At 48.5% G+C, this 27,480-nt stretch overlaps 1 protein-coding gene across 2 annotated transcripts in view; it reads left to right on the forward strand.

The window, feature by feature from the left end:
• Positions 1-10,552: 10,552 nt before the first annotated feature.
• ARMH4 (armadillo like helical domain containing 4) overlaps positions 10,553-27,480 on the forward strand; it is a 60,962-nt gene continuing 44,034 nt past the window's right edge. Inside the window, exons 1-4 of one of the 2 annotated variants that reach the window (XM_054635245.2) lie at positions 10,553-10,694; positions 16,484-17,861; positions 18,696-18,911; positions 20,492-20,686. In XM_054635245.2, the coding sequence (XP_054491220.2) occupies positions 16,535-17,861; positions 18,696-18,911; positions 20,492-20,686 (1,738 nt within the window). In that variant the 5' untranslated portion in view covers positions 10,553-10,694; positions 16,484-16,534. The remainder of the gene's footprint in view (positions 10,695-16,483; positions 17,862-18,695; positions 18,912-20,491; positions 20,687-27,480) is intronic. The other variant, XM_077180833.1, reaches the window with a different exon arrangement.

Raw genomic sequence — 27,480 nt, forward strand, 5'->3', positions numbered from 1 at the left:
TGACACTGCCCAGACAGAATCCTGTGTTTGAATGGAATTTATGCATCATGTATGAGGTGTATGAATATGCAACAGGCTGTTGTTTTTAAGGGTTAATCCTCTGTTGATGTGGGTCCTTTTTCAGGCTTATTTTGCCCAGAAAAAGTACCCAGACTGTCTGCAACTCTTTGTTTTTATTGTCTCATATTGTCCTAATTCAAATTGTCCAAATTATTATTACTCTAATTGTATTACTATTTTTATAACCATTTTATTACCATTAAACTTTTAAAATTTTAAACACAGGTGATTGGCGTTTTTCACAACCCTAAACTGTGAAGGCCTGCCCCATGGGACAGCCTGAGGCCGTTTCCCCTTGTCCTGTCCCTGTTCCCTGGAGCACAGCCCGATCCCCCCGGCTGTCCCCTCCTGGCAGGAGCTGTGCAGAGCCACAGGGTCCCCCCTGAGCCTCCTTTTCTCCAGGCTGAGCCCCTTTCCAGCTCCCTCAGCCTCTCCTGGTGCTCCAGAGCCTTCCCCAGCTCCTTTCCCTTCTCCAGACATGCTCCAGCCCCTCAATGTCCTTCTGTGAGTGTCCCAAAACTGCACCAGGGCTGGAGGTCCCTCAGCAATGCCAGCACAGAGGGACAGGCACTGTCCTGGCCCTGCTGCCATGGCTGATACAGAAACAGCCACGTTTAATGCAAAAAGCCATTTCTATCAGGTTAAATGCACCCTCTCAGGGTACAGCATCCTCCCTCTTGAGTAGAAATAAAACAACTCAGGGACTAAAAAAGCCACATCACTCTGCTCTGACAGGAGTGTGGAAGTTGGGAGTGAAGATGGGAGGTCAAAATAAAATGAGGATAGAAATTATAAACCCCATGGTGGTCACAATCTGTGCAGGGCCAGGGGTTGGACACAGTGATCCTTGTGGATCCCTCTCTGTGAAAAATGCATGTTTTATGATTGGCTTTGTGCAAATATTAAAATGAATATTTTATGTGTTATGTTAGAAAAGTTATGCTGTGTTAATTTTCTCAAGTAGTGTGTTAAATATAGTTTTAGGTTATAACATAATGTTAAAATAGAAACTATACTATGTAAGATACTTCTTTTAAAGAGAGGACTTGCAGCGAGATAGCAGCCACAGGACACCTGAATCTTTCAGAGAAATAGAATTTATTGCTCCATTACCAGAAGAAATGAACTTCTTCCTGCCTCGCTCAGCCCTGAAGACACTGTTAGGATTCAGAGGAAGAAGGTGACACTGCCCAGACAGAATCCTGTGTTTGAATGGAATTTATGCATCATGTATGAGATGTATGAATATGCAACAGGTTATTGTTTTTAAGGGTTAATCCTCTGTTAACGTCCTTTTTCAGGCTTATTTTGCCCAGAAAAAGGTACCCGGACTGTCTGTAACTCTTGGTTTTTATTGTCTCATATTGTCCTAATCCAAATTGTCCAAATTATTATTACTCTAATTGTATTACTATTTTTAAAACCTAAACCTATCAGAGTATTTTATTACTCTAATTATATTACTATTTTATAACCTTTTTATTACTATTAAATTTCTAAAATTTTAAAAACAAGTGATTGGCGTTTTTCACACTTTCAACTCAGGACCTTCTAGGAATTCATGCTTTCAAGACTGGGTGGCCTGAGACAGGGGATGAGAGAGGCAGAAGATCAGCTGTGCTTAGTAGAAAGAACCTAATCAATAAAAGGTGTTCTGATGAATATTGTTTGTGGTATGTGTCTCTCTGTGACTGCATCCCCTGGCTGGGAAAAGGGAGTTTCTAACAGATCTTGGTCATTGTAATGCAAATTTGGGATAATCTGTGGAAGAGATTCCAAAGGTAGCATTTGCCTCAGTCCCAACAACCATCTTCTCTCTCCTGCCAATCCTCCCCTTCCCCACAACAAGCACACCTGTAAAACCTGCTGCTCTTCAGGCAGTTGTGATGTCCAGGAGTGTGACCGTGGCCCTGCTTGAACCCCCAAAAGATGAATCCTGAGTATTTATTTCAGCCAAGTGCACAAGACCCACTTCTTCTTCAGGGAAGCAAAAAAAGCATTGAAAAAGCAATTAACTGGGAAGTTGGGTCTAGAGATTTGCTCATTACCAGCCAGGCCAGGCTGGGAGCCTGAGAGTTTGTGCAGAGGAGGAGAAGGGTGCTAATGAAGGCAGAGGATTTCAGGGAAGGCTGAGGTGACACTGCTGTGCTCTGTTGTCACTGAACCCAACCCCCCTGACCTGTGAGCTGCTGCAGCAGCTTGTGGAGCTGTGCTTTTTGCTGTGTCCCACATCCACACTTCCTATTTGCAGCCCCTGAAGGTGGAGGTGAGTGGGAGCTGGGTGATGAGTGGGAGTGATGTGAGACGCCGAAAGCTGTCACTGCCACCATCTGCTGTGTTGCCTGGGCCAGCCCCCTCACTAGCCCATGGGCTAGCAGCTCTGCACAAATGCTTTCTCTGCTGCTCCTGTCCCAGCCTTGTCGTGTTCCCCCCTTCTGGTCACCCTAAAGTCACCAAGGTGACAAAGCAGGGTCAAGAGGCAGCACTGAGAAGAGAAGGTCCTGGTGTGTGTGGAGCAGAAGTGCAGACTGGGGGAGCTGTAGCAGATGGGGCATCCTGGAAGGGATCTTGGAGGAATCCAGGCAGTGCAGAGGGAATGCAGGAAGGGTGTGAAGAAGGGGAACTTTGCAGTGACAAACTCAGGGAGACTCCTTTCAAAGCAAGGAGATCATAATAAATCACAATCCCTCAGAAATCCCTGCTCTCTCTCTCCTTCAGCCACCATCCCACAGCTCCATAGGAGCCCAGGCACTCTTAAACAACCCATCAGCAGTTTCTCATCCTCTCCTAGGAGAGGAAAGGACAAGGCTGTAGTGCTGATGTGAGACACAGAAACAGGGATGGGACCAGCACACACCCAGTGGATTCTGGAGGAGGAGGGATCATTGCCAAGGCAGCAGTGGAGGATGCTGACAAATGAAAAAATAAGCAAACAAAACCCTGCAGTGATTAAACATTGTGACACCAACTTCAACTTGCCTTATGATTTTGTGTGGTTTTATGTTTTTAATGGCTTTTAATTTTTTTTTTTTATGGTTAGTATTTTATGGCCTTCCAGAACACAGAAATGCAGCTGAACTTTAAAGGATATGCAAACAACGAGGCATGAAAATATGTTCAAATGTCAGTTCCACAACAGAACCTTAACTCTGCCATGTTTGAGCAATTCCCCAGTGCACCAAGAACATGCACGCAGTGGTAATTACACCTGACTGAATTATATTCAAGAAACTTTTCTGTATTTGGTTTTTCTGTCAGGGAAACAATCCCAGAATTTCCCAAGTACTCCTGGAGAGATTCTGTTCAGACACAAGGTAAATTTTTCACAATGAGAACAATCAGCCATTGGAATAATCTCCACAGGGAAGTGGTGGATCCCTCAACATTGGACACTTTAAGATTCAGCTGCACAGGGTACTGGACTATCTTATTTCAACTGTGATTTTGCCAAGAAAAGTTGTGTCAGATAATCCTTGAGATCCTTTCCAACCTGGTATTCCATGATTCTGGGATAAGTTACTACCTGGAGTGCTGTCTGCCCTCTCTGTTCAAGGACAGCACAGGGAAGCTTTGCAGTCACTGCCTGGTGAAAATGTGCTCTCACTGGAGTGTGAATATTCCTCCTCTCAAATTCTGTAAAATCCTCCTGAGTATCTCTGGATAGGGGTCCTATAAAGACATAATATACTATACTTAATTTTGTTGCTCTTGAAATACTTTAGGTCTAAAAAGTGGAGTAATTTAGATTATATATGACTAAAGTCTAAGCATGATGTTTGCATGATCTGTTTTCATCCCCAGATCTCACCCATTTATATCTTTCTGTGCTATAATTACATATTTATGGCACTATGCTTATGTTTTAAATAGAATGTTTTATATAAAATGACTGCTTAGATATGTTTTGCAAAAATCAGGGGCCCTAGTTGAATCCACAGCCCATGGCTTCCTCCTGAACATATTATCCCTGGGTTAGGAATGATCAGAGTTTCCTGCTAATGACATCACCGTCTTTATAGTCCACTGGAAATCTCCTCTTAAATTACGTTAATCAATCACAGTTAACACGAGTTCTGAAATGCAAGCTGCAGCTTAAAAGTGGCTTAATTTAATGGATGGGCTTTTCAGAGTTATTGATAATAGGAGCCTGAGAGTTAAAGATGTGCCAGGGTTTCATAACAAAATCCATCCACGCCGGGCTGGTTTAATCAAGAAAGCTGCTTGCATAATGTGAAGAGCACTCGCTCTCCCCCGAATATGTGACTGTTGAGGAAACAGATGGTGATGCTAACCCAAAAGAATCAGGCTATAAATACATTCAGGATAACAATATAAATGGAGATAATTATTCACAGTCTAAGGAGACAGTGGGACAATTAAGCCAGCTCGTAAGCAGAATGTCCAGCAGAGTGAAAAGCAGGATTTCCATAATATAATAAGAAATTATTCCCTGAGTGCAGCCAGTTCATGCAACTCTTGGGAGCGGTGCTACCTCTGACAGGCAAGGAAGAGGTTGCATAAGGACATAAAAATACAAGAAATTAACAGTAGCCCATTGAAATCAGTGAAAACTCTTATATCATAAAATCATAGACTGGTCTGGGTTGGAAGGGAGCTTAAAACTCATTTACTTCCGCTCCCTGCCACGGGCAGCGACGCCTTCCACTATCCCTGGTTGCTCCAAGCTCCAGCCAGCCTGGCCTGGAACACTTCCAGAGGTGCAGGGGCAGCCACAGCTCCTGTGGGCACCTTGTGCCAGGGCCTCTCACCCTCACAGCCAGGAATTTCTTCCTAATAACCAAGCTAAACCTACTCCCTTTCAGTCTGAAGCCATTCTCCCTTGTCCCATCACTGCATGCCCTTGCAAAAAGTCCCTCTCCAACTTTCTCTCAGCTACCTTGAAGCAGTGGAAGGCCACAATGAGGTCACCCCAAAGCCTTTTCCTTTCTTTCCTGGCTGCACAATCCCAATTATCTCAGCCCTTCCTCGCAGCAGATCTGCTCCATCCCTCCACTCATCTCGGCGGCCTCCTCTAGACTCGCTCCAACAAAACCAAATTTGTAGGACAGTTCCTTTTGCCTCACGCGGTCCTTTTTCTCTCCCTTTTTTCGGGATTCTGTTGCTATTCAAGCCTCTGGCAGAAGAAAGCCGGCCCCTTTCGGATGTCCTGCGGACTCGCTATTGTCACAGCGAGCGCAGCGCTGCGCTCTCCTCCGCGCTGCCGCCTCGAGGTGGCAGCTGCGCAACCCGCCCGGAGGGTTAAAAGGGAATATTTCTCATAAAGAAAATCACTTTTCTGTGCTCGCCCCGAAACGGGCTGCTCTCAGCTGAATTGATCCCCGCGGAGCACTCGGGAACATTGCAAACATAAAGGAATGTGTCCTGCAGCACAAACACTGCGTGGCTCCGGCACGGAGCAGCACGCCCAGCTAATACTCTGCTCCCTGAAAGCCGAAATGCCTGCCCGGACCCCTGCAGGGACTCGGATTTCAGCTGGACCCAGGCAGATCTCAGCAGCAGAGCATTATTATTTTTAATTGGTCATAAAATAAGCACTCTTTTGTGTCCCTGCATTGGCTGGCTTAGTCTGTGTACTTGCTTTTAGGTCTCCCTAATCTCTACAGGCTGAGGCATGGACCCACCCCCTCCTCACAAAATCAGGGAATTGCATACTTAGGGTCGGCTTTAGACCTGCTGGAGATCACAGAGTGCTTCCCACCCCTTCCCAGCTCACAGATTCAAGGTGATCCATGCATCAGCTCTCTGAAGCGAGAAAAAGGATGAAAGCCCCCTGCTTGGGGTTCTGCTAACAGCTGGATCTGGTTCCTGCTGTAGGATTTTGGCTTAATTAATTTCAATGTTTCCAAAACAAAAATGTGTATTTCTCTGCTCTTAACCATCCTCAAGGGGAAAAATGAAAACACTGGTGGTTTCTGGTGTGTTGCTGTTTCACTCTAAAACACAGTGGCATCCCAATTCCATATGTTATCCATAGGAAAGACCCCAAAAGTCTCTGTGCTGGGAGCTTTTAGCCCCTCTTTGCTATTTTAGAATGGATAGGGATGGACTGGCAGTACTGACACTGCACTTCTTTAAAACCTGTGGATTTGGGGGTTTAGTTTAACCTCAAGTTTTGAAAAGCAAAAGAAAGCTGCAGTTTCTAAAGTCCCTCTGGGTATTATGCGTGTGAACAACCATATTTCAAGTTGGACTCAATGATCTTGGAGATCTGCATTTGAGTCTCTGTTTCTGTGAATCTGTGAGGCTGGAGGGTTTAATGTCAGAGCAGGGCTTAGGGGCAGCCTGCTTTGGGGTGGTGGGTCCAGTGCTTTTTTTTATTGCCAGCCTAATTTTGTAGTGGAATTTGTAGGATGGGGGGGGAAATATCCAAGGGAACTGACAGATGGTTCATGTTTTAGCTGAGACTCCAATATGCACGTGGAGGGCTTCCTCAGCACTTTATCTCTGGGGAAATTGGAATATGTGGTGCACCTTGGCATTACAACATTGATTCTGTTGAAGGCTATGAAGAAGAGCAAGGGCTGTGCTGTGATTCTGTTATGGATGGGAGCACTGGTCCTCCTGGGCTGCATTCCCAGAACAACTGCAGCGGATTCCAGCGACCTTGGGCCAGTCAGCAGGAGCCTGGTTCTACTCTGAAGAGTGAGTGTGTAAAAATGGCATTTCCTACTCAGCAGATCTGGGCTCTGTGTGCTCTCCAAGTCACATCTGCTGACTTTGGTGACAAAAATAAGCTCTTATGGCTTTCCTGCTCTGTGAGCACTTCAGGAACACGAGGGCTGGGCAGCAGAAGCTGGATCCCATGCCTCCTTGTAGGATTGATTACTGTAAATCCCAGCCAGCAGTGGGGCTGCACTGGCACCACTTGGCCTTGCCCAGCTTTCCTGTTAATGCCAGCAGTGAGATACATTAAAGAAAGGAATCCAAGTAGATTCTCCTGACTGAGTTTCAATTGCAGTTGACATTTATCAGGCTTGCAGTTGGAGGAAGAAGAAATCTGTTCATCCATAACATGGTTACATTCAAAATAATTCATTGGTCACAAACTTTTTCAAAGCGGAGTTGTTTTAAACAAACTTCCCTGTCTGTGGCAGGGGATGCTGTTCTCACTCTCCCTGAATTACTCATGGCTACTCCATTCCAGTGACTGCTGTTTATTAGGAAGAGAGGGCCCCCTTAAAACAGATGCTACCAGCTGGTGTAAAGGTGAGTCTTGTGATGGAGATGTGCACTGATTTGTGTGCTGGATGTCCCCAATATTCAATCTGGGAAAGTCATTCAGCAGCAAAATTAATGGCAACTATTTTAAAATTGCCTTTACCTTCTGTGGCATGTCCTGACATACTTAGGAGAGCTGATACATCTCCTCACAGGTGCCAGGAGTAGCAGCATAAGGTGCAGCATTCTGCTGTCAGGACAATGATTTTTCAGTTCATTTTATACAGGCAAAATATATCTTCATATAAATTTTTATGTGACCTAGTCTCTTAATTAGGACGTGCTGTTGGTACTTTTTGGGTTCTGCAATAAGGCAGTGACAGGAATATCACCTGTGAAAGAAATCTGATGTATCATTACTTTGTACAACACAGCCAGCTGCTATAATAATACACAGATTTTACAAGAGGCTCTTACAAAAATTAGGCATTGTTATTTTACAGAAGAAGTGGAGGCTGAGAGCAGTGAAATTCAGTTTGAAAATCCTCTAAAAAGGCAGAGCTGGGAATGGGACATGTGTCCCACTCTTTCCCAGCTACGCTACCTGCATGGAAGAATGAGCCTGCTTACATCCAAATTTAGTCTCTGACTTCACCTCAGGTGAAAAGTTCTGAAGGACAAGACCAATAGAGGATTGTACTGAAATGTCTCAACCCAGAGCAAGGGTGAGAGAGGAGAGGAATGGATATTTCTTAACGTGCTGTGGAAGCGGGGCCTGTTTTGCTTGGTTACAAAGCAAATGCTCCATGGCATACTGATCTGAGTTAAAAACCAGTATTTCCAACGAACAAACCATAGAAAGGAATAACAAAAGAGTGCTCTCTGATGATTTCTGATTTCTGCCTCTTTCATCATGCCTCTTTCTTACAGTCTGCAGATATTTTTGTTGATAACGCAGAAGCCTCTGATTTTGGCAGGTTATGCGGGGAAGAGAAACTTGCAGCGTACAGGGAATGTGCAATTTTAGGCAGGGAAAAAACCACAGATAACCAGCTATTTTGGTTCCAGTGCTTAGGAGTGAAATATTTAACCTTGAGAGGACACAGTGCCAGTCTGGGCTGGGAGTCGATGGCAAGGGGGAAGTGAAAACCTCTCCAGTCTATTAAGTGCTCTGCATCCTTGGAGAACACTAAATCATCCCTTCCACATGCTTTACATTTTAAGTAACTTTCCCAATAATTGTAAAGGTTAGATAGAAATTGGGCTGCAAACAGTCCTAGAATCACAGAGTGGTTTGTGTTGGAAGGAACCTTAAAAATCCTCTCGTTCCAACCCCTGCCATGGGCAGGGACACCTTCCACTGGAAGACCCCTTGTTCTGAATCCCAGGCCAGCTCTCAGGGGGGAATTGTGCAGCTGCTGAAGCCCAGCCCCTGGACTCATCCCTGGGCTCTGATTTCTGCTGGAGTGGTCCCTGTTTTCCTGCCCCTTTCCCCACACAGGAATGACTGAACAGCTTGGGAATCAATCCCAGAGCCACCACAAGGTGCAGTGCTGCTCTTGAGAATTGATTTTGGTCTCCTGGAAAATCTGGCTGCACCTTTATCTTGGGAGGTGGCACCTCCTGCATGGCTGAGCCACCTCCTCTTCTCAGCCAGAGCCCCTGGCCAAAATGAATTGGCCAAGACAGAAGTTGAACCTGTGAAGAGTTTTGAGTCCCTAATCTGGAAATTAATGGTGTTTAAAACACATGAAAAATGCAGCTCTTACCTCTTCCTTCCCTCACACCCTATCCCCCCTAGAGGAGAGAGGAAACATCCTTTCTTTTCACATATTTCCGTTTTATTTATGAAGATGCCACAGCACTAGAAATATTGATTAATGAATAATTGCCTCGGATTTTACACTTCAGAGAGACAAAGCCAAAAGGGGCTTTCCCCATTGTTTAAGTGACCATTTCCTCCCCCAAGCCTAACTCTGAAGTTCTTTCTGATGCCTTTTCTCACTGGCTGTCTTTATTGCTGACACAGACACTTTGACACTTTATTTTCAACTCATGCAGGGGTTAGCAATATTTCCCTGAAAAAAAACTGCCCTAACTTGCAACAAATCTGTCTTTTGAAAGTTTTAATATTGGATGTACAGTGCTACAACCAAATAAATTGGGTTGGATCCAGTTTGGTTGGAATCCAGCGGCAAACACACTGTTTCTCTAAAATTAAACAGGTAAAACTTTGGGATGTGTTTAGAGACACTAATATAAATGCTCTTACCAGTAGCACAGTGAACAGAAAAAAAATAATGAACAATTTGTTGATAAGGAATATCTCATTTTCTTCCACCAGTTCTGTTGTTTATTTAAAGAGCTGAATTACCTGTGGCAGCAGGTTACATCTGCCTTTGTGTAGGAAAAAAAAAGCTTATTTTGTAGTTTGTTATCCTACCTGGAAAATTCCCTGATCTCCTTCGTGTGGTAGAGCATGTTCATTAGGAAGTCAAAATTTTAACTCACCTGTCGCACACCTTCCCTCTAGCAATTCCACCCCCCAAAATCCCCCCACCCCAATCACTGTCTCCTGGGAGAGATCATTATTTGTGGTCTCTCACCTGTCCCTGCCCAGCTCAAACTCCTTGCACCTGCTGCAGCCCTGCCTGGCAGGGTGTATAAAACCCTCTGTGTGCAGCAGGGAGCCTATGCTGCCCCTGGTACTGGGCTTGGGGGAGCAAGGGGAAGCTGAGCCGCTTTCATCTTTGGGGTTTGGAGTCAAGGTAAGGGCTTCTGAGTTGCTCTTTGGTAAAGTGAATTGATGTGTGAGCCAGGACCTGATGGTCTAAAGGTTTTCTTCTTTTGTTAGCTATGGGGGTTTTATTGGAAAAAAAAATAGGTGGGAGGAGAAAAACACAAGTAAAGCTGTTTGCCCTTTTCTGTACTGGCCAAATAGGTGCTTAAAACAAAGCCCCAAAAAAGGGACATTGACTAAAGCTCTTCTAATTCAGATGTTGCCATTTAAGAAGTGGTTCCCCCTTGCAGAGGGTGTATTAGGGGAAGGTGACCTCTGCAGCTGAAAACACTGGAGGACAATCTGTAATAGATGGGAAAGCACTCAAGGGTGCCTTAGGCCTTGTTTTTACAGCTCCTTGTGAGCAAAGAGCGGCATCTCCTCGGGTCAGGCGCCGAGGCAGAGTTGGCTGTGTGGACCCAGCGCTTTGGATGCTCCAACTCCCCTTTGCAGAAGCAGCAAACGCCGGAGGCGGCTGCGGGCGGCCCCTCCCGGGGGCTGCGGGTGCCGGGGAGCACGAAGCCCACCGGAGGCAGGCGGGGGCCGGCGGTCGGGCGGAGCGGGCCGGCCCCCGACACCGCCCGCCGGTGGGCGGCCCGCTCCGCTCCGCCCGTGCGGCCGCGGGGCTGGGGGAGCGCGGCGCCGAGCACCGGGCGGCGGCGGCGGCGGGAGCCAGGTGAGGCCGGGACACGCACACGCACGCAGCCGGCATCGCACCCCAGAGCCGCGTTCACCCCGCGGTTACGCGTTTGCAATCGATTCGTGGCTTTTTCCAGCGATGCTCGGCTGCCCGCGGGGCAGCGCATCCTCGGCGCGGCTCTTTGTTCCCGGCCGGTCCCTGCAGCCCCGGGGGATGGGGAAGGGGCAGCGGGGAGAGCGGGCGGTGCTGTCCTGCCGGGATGGGGGTCCCGGTGGGATCCCTCGGGAAGTCTCTGGGGGCCGGGGTGTGTTTGTCGCGGGGGTGGTTTGGGGGTGACCGCCGCTGTCCCTCTGTCCTGCTGCGGGCCTGGGCAGGAGGAGCCCCCGGGCGGGTGCTCGCACTTGATCCCCTGCCCGGTGGGGAGAGAATGCAGTTCTGGGCTGTAAAGTCACCTGTAAATATGACTAAGGAGGACATAAGGGGAGATGGAGCTGTGCCCGGCAAGCAGGCGTGCTGGATGTAATCAAGCCTTGAGCCAGCCCTAATCCCCTTCTCTGGACCCCAAGCCAGAAGGGCCGGACAAGGTGCATTTAATGTGCTCTTAAACCTTCACCTGCAGGGACTCGCGATCCTCCAGCATCTCCTGTGTGGTGTTTCTGTCAGCCTTAGGTGAGGCGCTGAAATTGCGGAGCGTTTCTTGCTGGTTGGAATCCGAGTGCTGTCCCTGCGCTCCCAGGCAGGCTGGGGAGCGGCGTTTCTGTCCTTCTGCTGCTTGGAAACTGCTGCACCCTTTGGCCTCATTCTTCAGCACCCCCTCCTCCCTGGCTTAATCCCTCAGGAATTCGGTAGACCTTAGACTTTTGTGGTGCCGGGGAGCTGGCACGGGTCAGAAGCCACGGAGAACTATGCAGCTTTTGCTGGCAAATCCAAGCAGGGATTTCCATAGGTGGTCCGTGTGCCGTTCCGAACAAAGCTTGGTGGCTGGGGGAATAATGCCTAAAACATGTCATGTCTCTGGCTCCTCAAAGAACTCCAGCTGGAATGCCGAGGCTGGAAGTGGAGGTGATGTATTATGTATTAAGGTGCCTCACTGGGACTGGTGGGAAGCTGGCCATACGGAATATTAATACCTCATTTGTTTGCTTTTAAGGATGCATCCTCAAGGGTAGGCGAGGATGTGCCCCTCTGTTGTGTGCTTGTCTCGACGTAATTTTTCTCACCTGACTTTGTGCTGCTGGCTGGGGTAGAGTTGTGTCACTGCTGGGATTTCACTGAGCTGGTCGAGGTCTGCTTACCTGAAGTGTGTGCTGGAAGGGCATCAGCCCCCCCAGTTCACTCGGGTGAGCTGGGCAAGGACATAAAGCGAGACGAGACGCTGGCATTTTCCTCGGCTCGTGCACAAAAGTAGGAGTTGGAGCTCTGCAGTGTATTATCTGCTGCCTTTTGTATTCAGCGCAAGTAATGAGGCTTGGATGGCATACATTAGCACCCTGTAACACAGCACTTGACGGCTGGCAGTTGTTTGACTTGTATGTTTTGGCTAAATCTTCACGTTAAAAGATTTGCTGCTTTTTTGTCCGGTTCCCTTACGAATTGTCAGTGAATTTCAATTCTCAGTGAATTTCGGAGCTGAGCACACCCAGGACTGCTCAGGCAGCCCGGGCTGGCACCACGCTTGTGCTTGGAGGTGTGAGGAGCTCTTTCCAAAGGCAAGGCAGATTTGGCTGGGGCTGACCTGTTCGTCTGCTGCTCTCTGCTTTATGATGCATGCAGAGTGTCCTCCCTGTGTCAGAGGGATTGTTAGAGCAGAGTTATTAATCCAAGGGAGTTTAAAACTTGGTGCTTGTTTTTTCCATACTGTTTCAACAATTTGGGTATAAACATAGCCATAACTTGTCAAAGACAGAAAATAACAGCTAATTTTTTTTTTTTTTTTTTTTTTTTTTTTTTGAGAGGGGGAGGGAGGCGGGAAGGGAGTTGTTTTCTCTAAGCGAGCTGGCTGGGTGAAGCTCTTAAAAAGCTCTCAGAGGGAGTAGCTGCACACAGCTGGGACAGAGGGGGAGCTTAATCCTTTGCAGCATGTCTCCACAAACCACTGGTCCATGCAAGGAACAGCTATTGAAGGAGACACATCTGCTCTGCTCTGTGCTGCTCCCCTGCAAGCCTGCCCTGCTGGAGTGGCCATAACAGGCTGGGGCTCCTTCTGAGCTGGCTTTTGTTGGGCCCCCCGAGAGCTGATCTCAAAGAAGTCTCCAGAATTCAGCGGGGTTAATGGTTTAATAACTACTGCAAGTGCTAATTGTATGGAGCAGGCAAGCAGCCTGGCTCAGAAAGATCCAAAGGAGTCTGAGGCTGCCTCAGCTGGTGACCAATTTATATTTATTGTCCCTCGGCTTCCTGACTTCCCCACTGAGGTAGATGGTTCTTATTCTTGTGGGTAGCTCCTGGAGATGTCCAGTTTTGGCCTGTTTTCAGCCTAGCAGTTCTTTGTGTGTTGTTTTTTTTCCCCCCAGCCTCCCAGGTGTTAAAAGAAAAGTTATTATTTTCCATGCTGAAGATAAAGCTCCCTGGCTGCCTGCAGTCGCGCTGCCTTTGCGGCTGGAGGAACTGCATCTCCTGGGATTTGTTGTTATTGAGTGCAGGGGAAGTAGCTGGCACTGTCTCTTGCCCTCAGTGTGTGCTTCCTATTGGAAGCAAGGATTAGTTTTTCCACTGAGAGCTTGGCCAGCGCTTGGCAGCTGCCTCCAGGGCTTCAGCTCTGAGGATGCCAGGTGAAACGTGGGGACGAGGAGTTCCTGCGGTATGAAATATCGAGTTACTGCCTTCGAGCTGCTCACAGGAGAGCTCAGCCTTACTACAGAGGAGGTGCTTGGTCAGGGCAGGGTGCTCCAGCCTGGCTATAAAAACAGCCAGGTGGGAGGGTCGATGTGACTCGGTGCAGCTTTGCTCTGCAGCCAGGTACCTGCAGCTTCTGCATTCAGGGGGAGTGCTTCAGCCAGGTGTCAAACTCTGCTTAAGGAGATAGCCAGGTCACTGCTGTTCATACACTCTCTAATCCAGCCTCTTCCTAAAGCTAAGTAGCTCTTAAGCCCTGACTAATCTTCTTTGAAGTGTGAACCTGTGCCATTATCCTGCAGCAAGCTCTGGGCCACTATCTCCTGCTTTCACTGAGTGTGAAGGTCTAGGTTAGCTTACATCTGCCTGTTGTGGATTTCCTGAGCGAATAACTCTCCAATATGATTTTTTTTTGCCATATAGAAATGTAGGATTATTACCAGCAGGGCTTTTCAGATTGGTAGAAACAATATGAAGCTGCCCTGAAGGAACCCAAGGAACTCTTTTATCAGGCTGGTATTGAGTGGCCATGTTATCTACTCCCCAGCAGGAGGAAAGGTTCTAGTAAATATGGAGTAACCTTGTTGGGAGATGAGCATTTTGGTTCTTCTGCTAACCACAGCCTGAATATCGTGGGCTATTGGCGAGCCTAGAGCTAGAAAGCTACAAAATATCCGTACAGATGTGTATATACATATGTATAATGTATATGACTGCAAGAGAAGTGCTTTTCAAGTGCAGCTGGAGTTCTGTTTGTGTTTAAGCACTGCTGAAAGCATTTGTGCCACCTAAATGCTCCTGACTTCTTCATAAGCTGTACTTAAAGCTAAACTATCTTTTAAGTAGTGAAAACCCAACTTCTTGGTGTTTCAATATGCCTGCTCTTAACAGGCACTTGCTGAAGGGGTGTTGAGGTGAACGTGATTTATATTCATCTGCATGGTGAGGCAGATGCATGTGGTTAGGCACTAACAATTTAACTTGCATAATACATTCTTAGTGCTTTTTAATTACAAAAGTGCATCAAGAATTGGCCTGGGAAAAGAGCTAAATATTGTCAGTTTTCAGCTATTTTTTTAGGGAGGGGATATAGAATATAGATGGGTAGCCACTCATCCTTCAGAGATAGAAGATGCTAAAAATAAAGTGGAAGGTGTCTAGGTGGGTGAGCTTTTTGGTGGCTTCTGCTTGTCCCTGAGCACCTGGTGTATGTGTGTGGCCTGTGATGGGGAATTATTCCAGCAGCTCAAACTGCTGGGATGAGGCTTCAGGGAGCATGGAAAAAGTGACTCAGTGTGCCCTGAAGGCTCAGCCAGATGCTGGAGCCTGCAGTGGTTAATTCTGAGCTGTGTTGCTGCACTCTGTGGGTACAAATGCAAGTGATACTTCTGGATGTGCAGTCTGGCTGGGGAAATGAGGAGTGTGGATAAATTTAGGGATTTATCCTGGTGCCCATGAGCAGTGGCACTGCACAGGGTGACCATTGCTGCTCTTTGGAAGACTGAGGGGTGGTTCTGACAGCCCCAACCTCTTTCCTTATTGATATTTGTTATTCCTGCAGCCCAAAGGAAGGAGCTGTTCACTTGGGAATGGTAAAATCTCACCTCATTCCACCCCCTGCCATGGGCAGGGACACCTTCCACTATCCCAGGCTGCTCCAAGCCCCATCCCACCTGGCCTTGGACACTTCCAGGGATCCAGGGGCAGCCACAGCTTCTGTGGGCACCCTGTGCCAGGGCCTCATCACCCTCAGTCAATCATTTATTCCTAATATCTAATCTAAACCTAGGTGAAAAGCCATTCCTCCTTGCTCTGTCCGTCCATGCCCTTGTCCACAGTCCCTCTCCAGCTCTCTTGGAACTACTTTGGGCACTGGAAGATGCTCCAGTGTGTCCCTGGAGCCTTCTCTTCTCCACCTTCCAACTCTTTCAGCCTGTAACAGAGTGATCTACTGTGATCTACTTGGTGGCTCTTCTTTGGATTTATCCGAACTCTTTCTCATGTTGGGGGCCCCAGAACTGGAGGAACACGTGAGAGAAAGAACTTGAAGCTGCTGGTGGCTGGAGGCCCTTGCAGTAGGGCTTGTCTGTGCCCATGAGCAGCTGCCAGCTCTGCTGTGACAGAGGGATGTCTGTGGTGTCATGGCCCTGGTGTGAGCACTGACTGAGGCCTTGGGTGGGATGGTCCTCGCTCTGGAGCAGTGCAGTTGGAGTGGCCAGGGCTGAGGCAGGTGCCCAGGGGAGGTGGCTGGGAGCTGGAGCTGTGTGCCTGGAGGCAGCAGAGCTTGCCAAGGGCAGGCTGTCAGCTGGCTGCATCCCTGCTGGCCTCCAGGTTCAGTGCTCTCTTGGAAACCCTCGGTGGTTTGGACATGAGACGTTCTGGACGTGCCTCTGTGGTGCAGTGCAGCACGGGCACTGTGCTGATGCTGCAGTGCTGCTCTCTGGTCTGGAGCTTCCTCAGTGGGGCCAAGAAGCTCAGCCAGGACATGGGGCAGCCCTAAAGCCTCCTGGTGTGGCTCTGGGGCTGTGTTGTCCCCCACAGACCCATCTTGTTCTCTGTGCGGGTTCCTTGGTCTCCTCCTGTGCCAACAGGGCTGGCCAGGACAAACCTGAGACTTCATGGTCCTGACAAGTATCATTTTTGGACTTGGTTCAGGACCAACAGGTTGATCCACACCACTGCTTGCAGGTCTGATGCCTGCTGGGTAGAGCATAGCACTCTGTTACTAGGGAGGGGCTGGGCAGGGTCTTGGGGCTTCAGATCCTTGGAGCTCCCAGGTCCTGGGCTTCAGATCAACATTTGGTTTTTGTCTGGCCTCTTCAGGTAGGGTAGGCTGAGAAGAGTAAAACAGATGGGGGAATTCATTGCTTGGAATGTGTAGTGGCGGGTCTGCTCACAACTGGTCATAGTCTTGGTCTCCCATTATTTAAGGCCCTGGGTCTGTGGTTGGTTATGGGTTGTGTAATCTTGGTTCCTTTTCCCCCTTCTAGGTCTCTGGATTTGTCAGCCTTGCAGGCTTCTGGACACATCTCCTCTCAGCCATGAGGAGATCAAAAGGATTTAATATCTGTGTGCTCACCTGCAGCATCCTGCTCTTGTCCTCCAGCCTGCCGTGCCTGGCTCAGCCTCTGGAGGAGGAGGATGTCACCAAGGTCCAGCATGGCCCCTGGGCAGGGAATGGGCTGGAAGATGAAAGGACAGCCATGGTGGACTTGAAAAACAATCTGGGCCCTTCTGAGCAGACAGTTTCTGAAGAGCCCTGTGCAGTGTCAGCACAGCCTTCTGGGACACCCTTGGGTGAAGCTTTCACTGCAAAAGGAGAAGCCCTCCCTGCCAGCCCGAGCCGTGTTGTGCCCAGCAGCCAGGTGAGCCTGGGGGCTCACCCCTCTGCTGGGGCACTGCCTGCTGGCCATGAGGAGGAGCTGGCCCCCACTGAGCCTCAGCTGCACGAGGATGAAGCACTCAGGGCCATGCTGACCACAGCTGTGACCACGCTGAGCCCTCCAGTCCAGGAGGAGTCTGGTGGCCCCGTTGGTGAGGCCACAACTGAGGGTGGTGTGGCAGCGGAGCCCAGCTCTGCTGGCCCCTCAGCAAACCCCCTTTCAGGGACCACTGAGGAGGAGGATGAGGAAGCAGAGAGCAGCTCACACCTCTCAGCTGTGCCCCAGCCCACACTGAGCCCCAGCTCTCCCAGCTGGGAAGCAGCAAGTGACCTCCCTGTCATCCCGAGTCCCCAGGCCGCAGGTGTGACCTCTGGGCTGGGAGTGCTGAGAGCCCGCACAGGGAGCCCCCTGAAATCCCTGGCTCCACCGACATCTGTGGCTGCCAAACCTCCCCTTGTGGCAACTGAGGCCTTCCTTGAGCCAGAAGCTGGGACAGGTGTCACACAACAGGAGCTGCCCACTACGGCTGGCACTGTCACCATCCCCCCTATGGACACTGTGCCACCTGACTGGGATGACACCAAGCTGGGGGACATCAGTCGAGGGGGAAGCACATCTCATGAGGAGCTGGGGACAACAGAGCCATCCCAGACCAGCCAGGAAGGTGTGGGGGAGGAAGAGGATGCCACAAGAGCAGTGCCCTCCCCAGTGTCCCCTCCAGCAGCGCCTGAGCTTGCCAAGGAGAGCAACTGCACAGTGCCAGTGCAAGGGGAGCAGCTGCCAGCAACTTCCCCAGGCAGCAGCTCTGCTTCCCACCCTGGGAACCTGTCAGAGGCAGGCACAGCTGATCTTGGCTCCCTGGGAAACATAAGTGCAGTCACAGCAGAGGAGGAGGAGAAGAGCGTCCCTCCGTCACAGCCAGAGGCTGCTGTGGTGACAGATACCCAGCCTGAGCTCTCTCCTACTCTGGAGAGTTCATGGAAAGGTAAAACTTGCTTGTTACAGACACTTGCTTCTCATTTCTGGGATTTAAAGTGACCTGTGCCAGCAGCCTGTGAGCCACTGGTGTCTTAAATGCCTTTACAAGGGTGCTCAGAGAGCTGCTGGCCCTTGTGACAGAAACTCCTGGGCTGTCTCCTCGCCCCATGGTGAAGCTGTGGCTGCCCAGTGCTTGTCCCCACCCTTACCTGCAGGCTGAACTCCTCCTGGACAGCCTGAGGGTGTCACCTTGCCCTGCACATGCCTCCAGAGATGGCACCTTCAGTCTCATGACAGTATTCCTACTTGGGGTTTAAAATATAAAGGAAATGCTAAAAAAAAAGGCAGGTCAGGTGTTGGGCATGTTTCTAGGTTGACGAGGACTTTCTAATTGCTGGGCATCTTTATTCTTCCCTCTTTGGCTGCAGATGTAAAAGGATGATTTCCCTTCACTGCATCCAAAAGACCTAATTTTTGCTGTAAAAGAAAGGAAGCTAATTGCAGGCTGGTGCTGCAACCTGACTGATTAATTTCTAGATTAATTTTTAAGCACTTGACTTGTCAGCAGGCTGCCTCTCTGCTGTTTCCCAGATGTTGGGGAAACAACACTGTCTATTAAGATTTGTGCCACAAAAATCAACCTGAGGCTGATTTTTGTGTCACAAGTCTTTATAGCTGAGGCTTCAGTGGGAGCTGGGCACTGAAGGCTGGCCCTGCTGCTGGCCCTGTGCTCTGGAACTGTTAATTCCTGGAGTTCTGTTCCTTTCCTATTGCTTCAGATGTGTGCTCTGCTGCTGCCAGCTGTCCTGTGAGCCTGCCCTGACCTGTGTTCTTGCTGTAGGTGCTGCTGAGGAGGTGACAACAGCTGCCCAGGAGGCTGCTGCTGCTGCTGTGCCAGCTGTGCCAGAGGTGCCTGGTGCCACCCAGGGAGCAGGGGCTGCCAGCTTCCCTCAGGAGAACAGTGGGGAGGACACCCAGATGCTGACAGCTCCCAGTGCCACCCAGGTGCTGCTGGCAACGGGTGCTTCCTCCACAGGGAGCCCTGTGGATGCAGAAGGTAGGATTCTGCCTCAAGGACACAAGATGGGATGGTGCCTCTGGAACCAGTGTCACCCTCCAATCTCAATGTAACATCCTTATTTAAGTGACTTTTTTTTTGCTAAACTTCTGCCCTCTGCCTCTAAACCTGGGCTGTCACTGCTTTCTGCCCATGCCATGAGATCCACCACTCTGGGATTTGCCAGCATATGGATTTTTTTTTTGCCCCAAATAAGTGGAGTAGAGTTTAAAAAAAATTCCCCAAACCAAACAAGCCCCCTGTCTGTCTTTGCTAGCAAGCTGCCTTTAGCTTTTGACACTTGAGCAATTTTTTTTATTTGTGGAGGGAGAGTTCTTAATTCTGGAACCCAAGGCAGTCACAGATTGCTGATGCTCAATCCAGAGGATGAAAATGTTTCATCAGGGGTTCCATGGGAGCCAGTGGTGGGGGAAAGACCCCCTCCTTCAGGAGCCTGGCAAGCCCTTGGGTGTGGAAGCCTGCAGTGATATTCACTGAGAAATGGGGGGTTGTTCTCAGGCTGCTGTGGCTCATACAGAAATGCTGTAAGCAGTCATGTTCCTGGAGCTGCTGCCTGCTGGTTTGGTGTCACCTTGGCAGGTGCATGTTGGAGCCTGTCTTCCTGACAGGAGTGTAGCAAGGGCTCCCTCAGCACGAGGCTGGCTTTGAGCTGCAGTGTGTTTCTGTAGTAGAGGGGACCACTGTAATGAAAATGCTGCTGGGCAGATTTTCTGGCAATTCTTGTGTTGCAGGGCATCAAAAGAAGAGAAGCTGTTTGCATTGTATCTCTGAATTTAGGGGCTGTTTGTAAGGGGGAGAAGATTCTTCTGGCAGATTCCACCAATTGAATTTGCTTCTGGGATTTAATTATAAATTTAACCAACTTTTATCTTTGTAATGAGCTGTTAGATCTGTCACTTGGCTCAGTTCTCAACTGGTGGCTTGGTGCTCTGATCTTGCAAGGGTGTGGTGATGAGTAGTCCTTAAAGCAATGGAATTAAAACATTTAGGGGTTCCCCCCTCATTAAGGGGAACCTCCTTTGCTGGCTGCCCTTGAGGAGAAAGTTTCACTACAGCAGGGTCACTTCTCAAAGGAAAAAAAAGTTTGGGAACTTCTTTTGAGCTAAATTTTCATTAAGGGGTTTCTTGGGTTTTTATAAAATCTTGTTATATTGAATGGTTGCTGTGGTGTTTTCAGGGTGGCAGAAAGGAAATGATGGATCTGATTCCATGTTCTTAGAAGGCTAATTTCTTATTTTATGGTATTATATTCTATTAAAGAATGCTATACTAAACTATAGTAAAGAATAGAGAAAGGATACAGACAGAAGATTTAACAAGATACTAATGAAAAACCTGTGACTCTCTCCAGAGTCCTGACACAGCTGGACTGTGATTGTTTATATGAAATGTGAATTATTTTGATTTAATGGCCAATCTCCAGCCACATTCCAAAGCAGCAAAACACAGGAGAAGCAGATGAGATAATATTGTTTTCCTGTTTCTCTGAGGCTTCTCAGCTTCCCAGGAGAAGGAACTTTTCAGAGAATGTGACAGTTGCTCTTTCCTGTCTCCTGTAGATCTCACAGATGGGATCCTGGTCACCAGTGAGAAAGCTGTCCCAGCCCCTGGTGGGATGTCTTCTACCCCAGCTGGACAGACAGAGGAGCCAGCCAGCAGAACTGTGGTCCTGGTGACTCCAGCATCAGTGGCCTCCTCTGCCAGGAGGACCAGCACAGCTGGCACCTACGGGCTGGACCACCTGGAGTCTGAAGGTACCCGGGGGCAGGGGGCCTCCTGTGGGGTGCCAGCCCTGCCCTGACAGCCCCCAGTCTGTCTGTCTGTCTGTCTGCCTGTGTGCACATCTCACTGTTGCCAATAAAGTGTTGGACAGCCTGTGCTCTCTCAGGAGGCACGGGAAGCAAGCAGTGAGCAGTGTCCTGGAGGATGCCTGGAATTCCAGTGGCTCTGGAGGATGGGGGTGGGTTTTCTCCTGGCTGGGGAGCAGCAGTGGTGTTGCTGTTGCAGCAGGGTCTGCTCTGCACACCTGTAATGCACCCACCAAAGGGGTGCTGAGGCAAAGCACAGCCTGCCCTGGAGCTGGGCTGCAGCTCTGATCTGCCCTCTGTTCACCTCACCCACAATTTGCCTGCAGAGAACTGTTCCTTGCTCCTTTTCCTACTGGAACTCCTCTCTGCTTGCTCATCCATCCAGTTCTGTGCTCCAGTCTCTGGGCTGATACCACCTGGCAGGAATTAATCTTTCTGCCTGTTTTTGCTCCCCTTCCTTTATCTTGACCTTCTCTTGCCTTAGTGTTTTACTGCAAAGGTTGGCAGCTCTCCAGGGGTGGCACTGCCAGATGGTATTTCTCCTCTGAGTAGAGGTGGGGTGCTCCAGACAACAGCTCATCAGCATCTTTTCTCTGCAGGAAGCAATAACTCTCTCTCTCCTGTGGAGTTTAGAGGGCAGCAGAAGCTGGGAGTCTTCCCCACTGCATGTTCCTGGCTTGCTGCTGGCTTTGAAGCCTTCCCTGAGCTCTCTGGGGCTCCAACTCTGCAGCATTTTGCCCTTGCCAGGATGAATTTTGGATGTCTCTGGCAAGGCAGGGCTGTGGTGCTGGTGGGAGAGTGGCAGCAGGGGAGGGAAAGGTCGTGTGTGTAGGGAAAACCTGATCCTTCAGGCTGGGAAATGAGGTCTCTGCTTAGCAAGAGCAGTGTGATTCAGGAGGCTAAAGTGTTTTATAGCCCTCTGGGATCTCCTTTAGAAGCCTGGGTTTCTGCATGGGAAGATAAGAGGGATTTCAGTTTCAGCTGAGCATTGGTCTCTCTCAATTTAATGAGACCTTCTGCACAGGCATTTAAAAAAAAAAAATCTTTCTGCTCCAGTACAGGACTGATGCAACTTTCTTGGATTCCCTCTGCACTCTGCTTTCTCTGCTCCAGGCTCCTCTAAAGGCAGATATGGGCTGTAGCTGAAGACTTAAGTGGGATTCTGGGTTTCTTGGCTCTGTTCTCCAAGGGACATAGGGTTCCTTGTGCTGTGTGCATTTGACAACTGGCACAGCTCTTGTGGTCTAAATCTCTTCTGCTCAGCCCAGACCTCTGTGCAGGGAGCCAGAAGGTTCCCAGGTGCTGGGGAAGATGAATCCACATCTTGTAAAATGGGACAATTACAATTATCATTTGGGGAAAGGCTTTCTGCCTGGGGATGGCGCTGCCCCAGTTAAGCACAAAGGAACATTTTTGAGCTACAACTCTGCTCTCTCAACAATTTTTTTTGCTTAAAGGCAGTTGGGGGGTATCACATCCTCATGGTGGAGTGGCATTTGGAAGCTTAGCTCCCAAAATTACAGTTCCTCCTGTTTACTCTCAGAATATCTTGATGCTGCCAGATCCAAGATGTTTGGGGGTGCTTTCCTTTAAAGCTACATGGAGCTCCAGCCCAGGACACTCAGGTTTCTGGGGGATGCTGTTGCAGGCACATGATTGGGTGCCTAATGAGGGCTCTTGGCCCTTTGGGGAGAGGCTCACTGTTGGAAGAAGTGCAAGGAGCTGAGTGAGCTCTGCTGCCTTCAGTGGGGTCCTGCTGACTTGCCTCACTGAAGGCCTGGCTCATCATTAAATACAAACCCCTGCTGCTCAGCTCCCTCTGTTTCTTGGGGACCATCTGTGCCAAACTGCCTGTGGTTAATTGCATCTGTGTATTCACCTGCCTGGCTTGGATGCAAAAGTGTTTTAAAAATCAAATTGCACAGGCAAAATGAAAATATGTCTAGAGGAGCTTATCCTCCACTCTGGTGGACTCTGGAGGGATGAGCTGGGTAACAAATTTCCTCCTGCCTTGACTCCTTGGTGAGCTTGGTTCTACTTTGCCCTTCCTAGTCTGAGAAATCCTGTAAAGGGATTATAGGATATGGGGACAGGACACAGCAGAGGATAAGCTTGTCTGGGGGAATTGATTGGGTTTTGTCTCTGTGCCTAGAGTTTGTATGTCTCTCTAGCAAGCTGAGCACTGCAGCTTTCTCTGTAGGGCTTCTGGGTACAAAGAGCTACTGGTGTTGAGTTTGTGAGGTCTGCAGGACAAGGTGAAGAGATGAGAATCTGACTCCATGTTCTCAGAAGGCTGATTTATTATTTTATGATATTATATTAAAGAATGCTATCCTAAAACTATGCTAAAGAAAAAGATACAGACAGAAGGCTTAACAAGAATGAGAATGAAAACTTGTGACTGACTCCTCAGTCTGACACAGCTGCTGGTGATTGGTCATTAAGTAAAAACAATTCACATGGACCCAATCAAACAATGACCAGTGGGTAAACAATCTCCAGACCACATTCCCAAGCAGCAAACACAGGAGAAGCAATCAGATAATTATTGTTTTCATTCTTTCCTGAGGCTTCTCAGCTTCCCAGGAGAAGAAATCCTGGCAAAGGGATTTTTCAGAAAATATGACAGTGACACTACTGGCTCAGCTGGCTTAGGACCACTATGGGAGCCTCCCAACACACTTCAAAAAGTGACTTTTTGGAAAGAAACCAGCTTGCTGTTCAGCTTGGGTGCTGTGCTGTAACATCTGCCATGGTGTTGGCAGAGGTGGCTGCACATCCCCAGTGTGGCAGGTGGGACTTTCTGAGGTGGCAGGACACGTGCATGCTCCATCTTCTGCAGAATCTGTGCAGTTTCCAGCTGCAACCTCCTGATGGAGCTCACCAGGCTCTGGTGCTGTCACTGTGGGTGAGGCTGAGTCTGTATCTGGCCCTGCAGACTCAAGATTTGGTTCTCTTGAGTGTCACCCCCCTGCCTGGATAGCAGAGAACTGTGGCACCACAGAGTGGGTTGGGATGGAAGTGACCTCAAAGACCTTCTCATTCCAACCCCCTGCCATGGCAGGGACACCTTCCACTGTCCCAGGCTGCTCCAAGCCCTGTCCAACCTGGCTTTGGGCACTTCCAGGGGCAGCCCCAGCTTCTCTGGGCACCTGTGCCAGGATCTCACACCCTCCCAGGGAACAATTCCCTCTGATCCCTTGCTGGGAGTGAGCTGCTCCCACAGCTCAGGGGTCAGGAGAGCTGCAGGAGGCTGTGGAGGGTGCTCAGAGCTCTGATTGAAGCAGGAGCTGCTGTGCCTGTTGTGTGGTGGCAGGAGAGCCAACAGCTCTGAAAATGGCAACTTCAAATCAGTTGCTCCAGAGGAGGAGGCTTTAACCAAGTAGCTCTTGAGTGTGGAGTGTTCCCAATTAATTAGGATGGCTCTCAGCTGGCAGAATTTGGAGTTTCATGTGCATTTGCAGCCTGCTGTGAGCTATTTTGTGTACCACAGAACAGCTTAGGCTGGGAAAAATCTTCAGGGCTGAGTCCAACTTGTGACCAAACACTTCTGTGTCAACCAGACCACATCCAGTCTTTTCTTAAACACCTCCAGCCATGGTGACTCCACCACTTGCCCTGGGCAGCCCCTTCCAATGTTTAATTACCTTTTCTGTGAAGAAATGCCTCCTGAATACTTCAGAACTTGTTGCCATTTACATCAATTTATAAAGGATGCTTCAACTCCCCATTTTTCTTTTGATCTGTGGCACAGTACAAGGAACCTTCCTTTTTTTTTTTTTTATCCTTTTTTGGATGTGAAGGGTATTTTTCCCAGAAATTAGGGCTCTGAAGGGGATTGTTATTTGAACCTTGACTGGATGGATTAAGATCTGCCTCATTAAATCTCTACAACCCTGTTAAAAATTTAAATTAGGATGCAGAGGTGTAAATAAAACAGGCACTTAACCCAGCATGGTTAACTAGCCTGATATTATAGTTCCTCACCAGCTCTTTGGCTATCAATTAAATTGGCAAGGAGCAGAAGGTTTAGAGCACGTGCAGAATGAATTATTAAATGGTTTTGGTACACACTTCCCTCTTGCATCTTGTTTATTGCTCCCACTGAAATGGGAACTGCTCTCTGTTGACCTCTATCTTCTTCACAGCAGGTGCTGGCTCATCCCTCCTTTTCCTCTGTAGCAAAAAATGGTGAAAAAAGTGACTATTTTTTGTATCAAACTCAACTTTTTTCTTTCCTCCTCTCTCTTCTGGAAGTGTTTGATACAGACATGCACAGTTTTACTGTACAGCCTCAGCCTCACTGTGCTCATGGGCAAGAATTCCTTCCTAATCTCCAATCTAACCCTGCCCTCTGTCAGCTTGGAGCCATCCCTCTTGTCCTGTCATGCACTGGTCCCAATTCCTCTCCAGCTCTCTGGGACCCCTTTTAGGCACTGGAAGTGTCCCTGAGGTCTTCCTGGAGCCTTCCCTTCTCCATGCTCTCTGTTCCTTGTGATGTTCTGCCACTCTTCTGCCTCCAGCAGGTATTTCTTAGTCTGCCCCACCTTGATCCCGTTCTGACCAAGCTTTATTTGAATTTTGAACTGTATTAGATGTTTCTAATACAGTTTTAGATGTTTAGATTTGTCCCCAAAAAAACGAGAGTTCACTTAAATATCACTTCAATGTTGTAGCTTTCCCATGCTTATCTCCAAGCTTGGACAAAAATAACAGATAAACCCCCCCAGCTGCTATTATTGCATTGTAATTGGGCTGTGTGAGTGAAGGTTTTTAATGAGTTTCTGTTTGTTTTAATCTGAGGATTAAGCAGTTTGCCCTCCTGGCCCAAGGGAGGTGGGTGTGTAGATAAGCAGGAATGTTTTCTGCTGGAGCTGCTCATGCCTGGGGTTCCTCAGCAGCTGGGAGAATGTTGCTCATGGGGCTTTTGGGGAGCTTTTGGGATGCTGCAGGAAGGGGACCAGGATGGGGAAGAAGCAGGAGATTAGACTACAAATGAGCTGAGTGGACTCAGTCCTGTTCCCTTTGGCTCCTCTTATTCCTCACAGGATCTGAGTTAACACCTGGGGTCTGTAGCCCATAATAACAGACCTGCTCCCCACTATGCATCATCTGTGATGGTCCAGGCTGGGTTTGTCTAGAAAATAAATCTGAAATTAAATGTTTTCTTAACTCTTGGCCTGTTGGTTGCTCTGTTCCCAGGCAGTGGGGTTGAATTGAATGCTTCTGGAAGAAAACACCAACAGCTTTTTCCAATTAAAATGGAATTTCTGTCTCTGCTGGTGTTTTTTGTGGTTGGTTTTTTTTTTTGGTTGTTTGGGGCTTTTTTTTGTGGTTTAGAAAAAAAAGTCCTATGCCCACAGCCCTTTTCCTGGGGAAGCCTTTTGTTAAGAGATGTTGTAAACTCTTTATCTGCCTTCATCTGTCTTGTTCTGTCCTGTCTACTCACAGTCGTGGTCATTAAATCTGCACTGATTTGACTGCCCCTCACTTGATAAATCACCACTTTCTTGTCTTTATTTTTGTACTGATTGGTCCAACACCTGTACAGCCAGGGGCAGAGGAGCTGTTCTGCAGCAAGCCAGGGAGTGAAATGGTTCTAGCCCATGCAGTGTGTTCTGCAGCACTTCGGGTGTGGTTTTTTTCCCCTTTAAAATAGTTTTGTGTTGCTAAACTGAGTCTCTAGCCTGGCTCAGTGTGAGAGCAATTTTGAGGTGAATGCTGCTGGAGATACAGTTTGTTTTTGTTTTAGGAGGAAATCCTTGAATTTGGATAAGAGAAAACAACCTTAAGTTCCACCAAGGAAGATTTAGGTTGGGTATTAGGGCAAAATTTAATCAGAGACTGGGTGGTGGTGGAGTCACCAGCCCTGGAGGGATCTAAGAGATGTGTGGATGTGGCACTTGGGGACATGGGTTAGGGTGGCCTTGGCAGTGCTGGGAGAGTGTTGGGCTCAATGATTTGAGAGCTTTTCCACCCTCAATGATTCTGTGATGTGTAAATCTCTTCTATGGGAAGGGTTATGTCCTCCTGCTTTGTGTGTAGGGTCTGACCCACCAGGTTTCCTCCCAACATCCCTTCCCTGTCTCTGTTCAATTGCCCAGATGAAACTTCCCAAAAGATTGCTTTTTCCAGAGCACAGACAACACCACATCCTGCAAATCCCTTGGATGGCTTTGCAGTGCAGGTGACTGGGCTTGCAGAACCCATCCCAGGGGGGTTTTACTCTGATTTTTGGCAGAGTTTCTGTGCCTGGGTTGTTGCCCCACCATTGTCGCAGACGTCTTTTGGTGAAAATCCTTTTCTAGGGATTTTTATCTCCTGAGAAGCTGAGAGGCTTCAGGAACAAAATGTAACCAATGGTTATCTGCTGCTGTGGAATGCAACAGGTGCATCTGGGATTGGTCTCATGTGGTTGTTTGTAATTAATGCCAATCACAGCTCAGCTGGCTCGGACAGAGAGCCTGAGGCAGCTGCCTTTGTTATCATTCTTGGCTTTTCTATTCTTAGCTTAGCCAGCCTTCTGAGATGAAACTTTTCCTTCTATTCTTTTTAGTATAGTTTTAGTGTAATGTATATAATAAAATAATAGATCAAACCTTCTGAAACATGCAGTCAACACTCTCATCTCCTCCCTTACCTGAAACCCCTGTGAACACCATCACACACCATGGCCCAGCACAGGAGCACTGCTTGGTGAGATCCTCTCCACCTTCCTAGCAGCTCTGTCCTTCCAGGCT

Source organism: Agelaius phoeniceus, chromosome 6 (assembly GCF_051311805.1).
Source record: "Agelaius phoeniceus isolate bAgePho1 chromosome 6, bAgePho1.hap1, whole genome shotgun sequence".
Taxonomy (NCBI): domain Eukaryota; kingdom Metazoa; phylum Chordata; class Aves; order Passeriformes; family Icteridae; genus Agelaius; species Agelaius phoeniceus.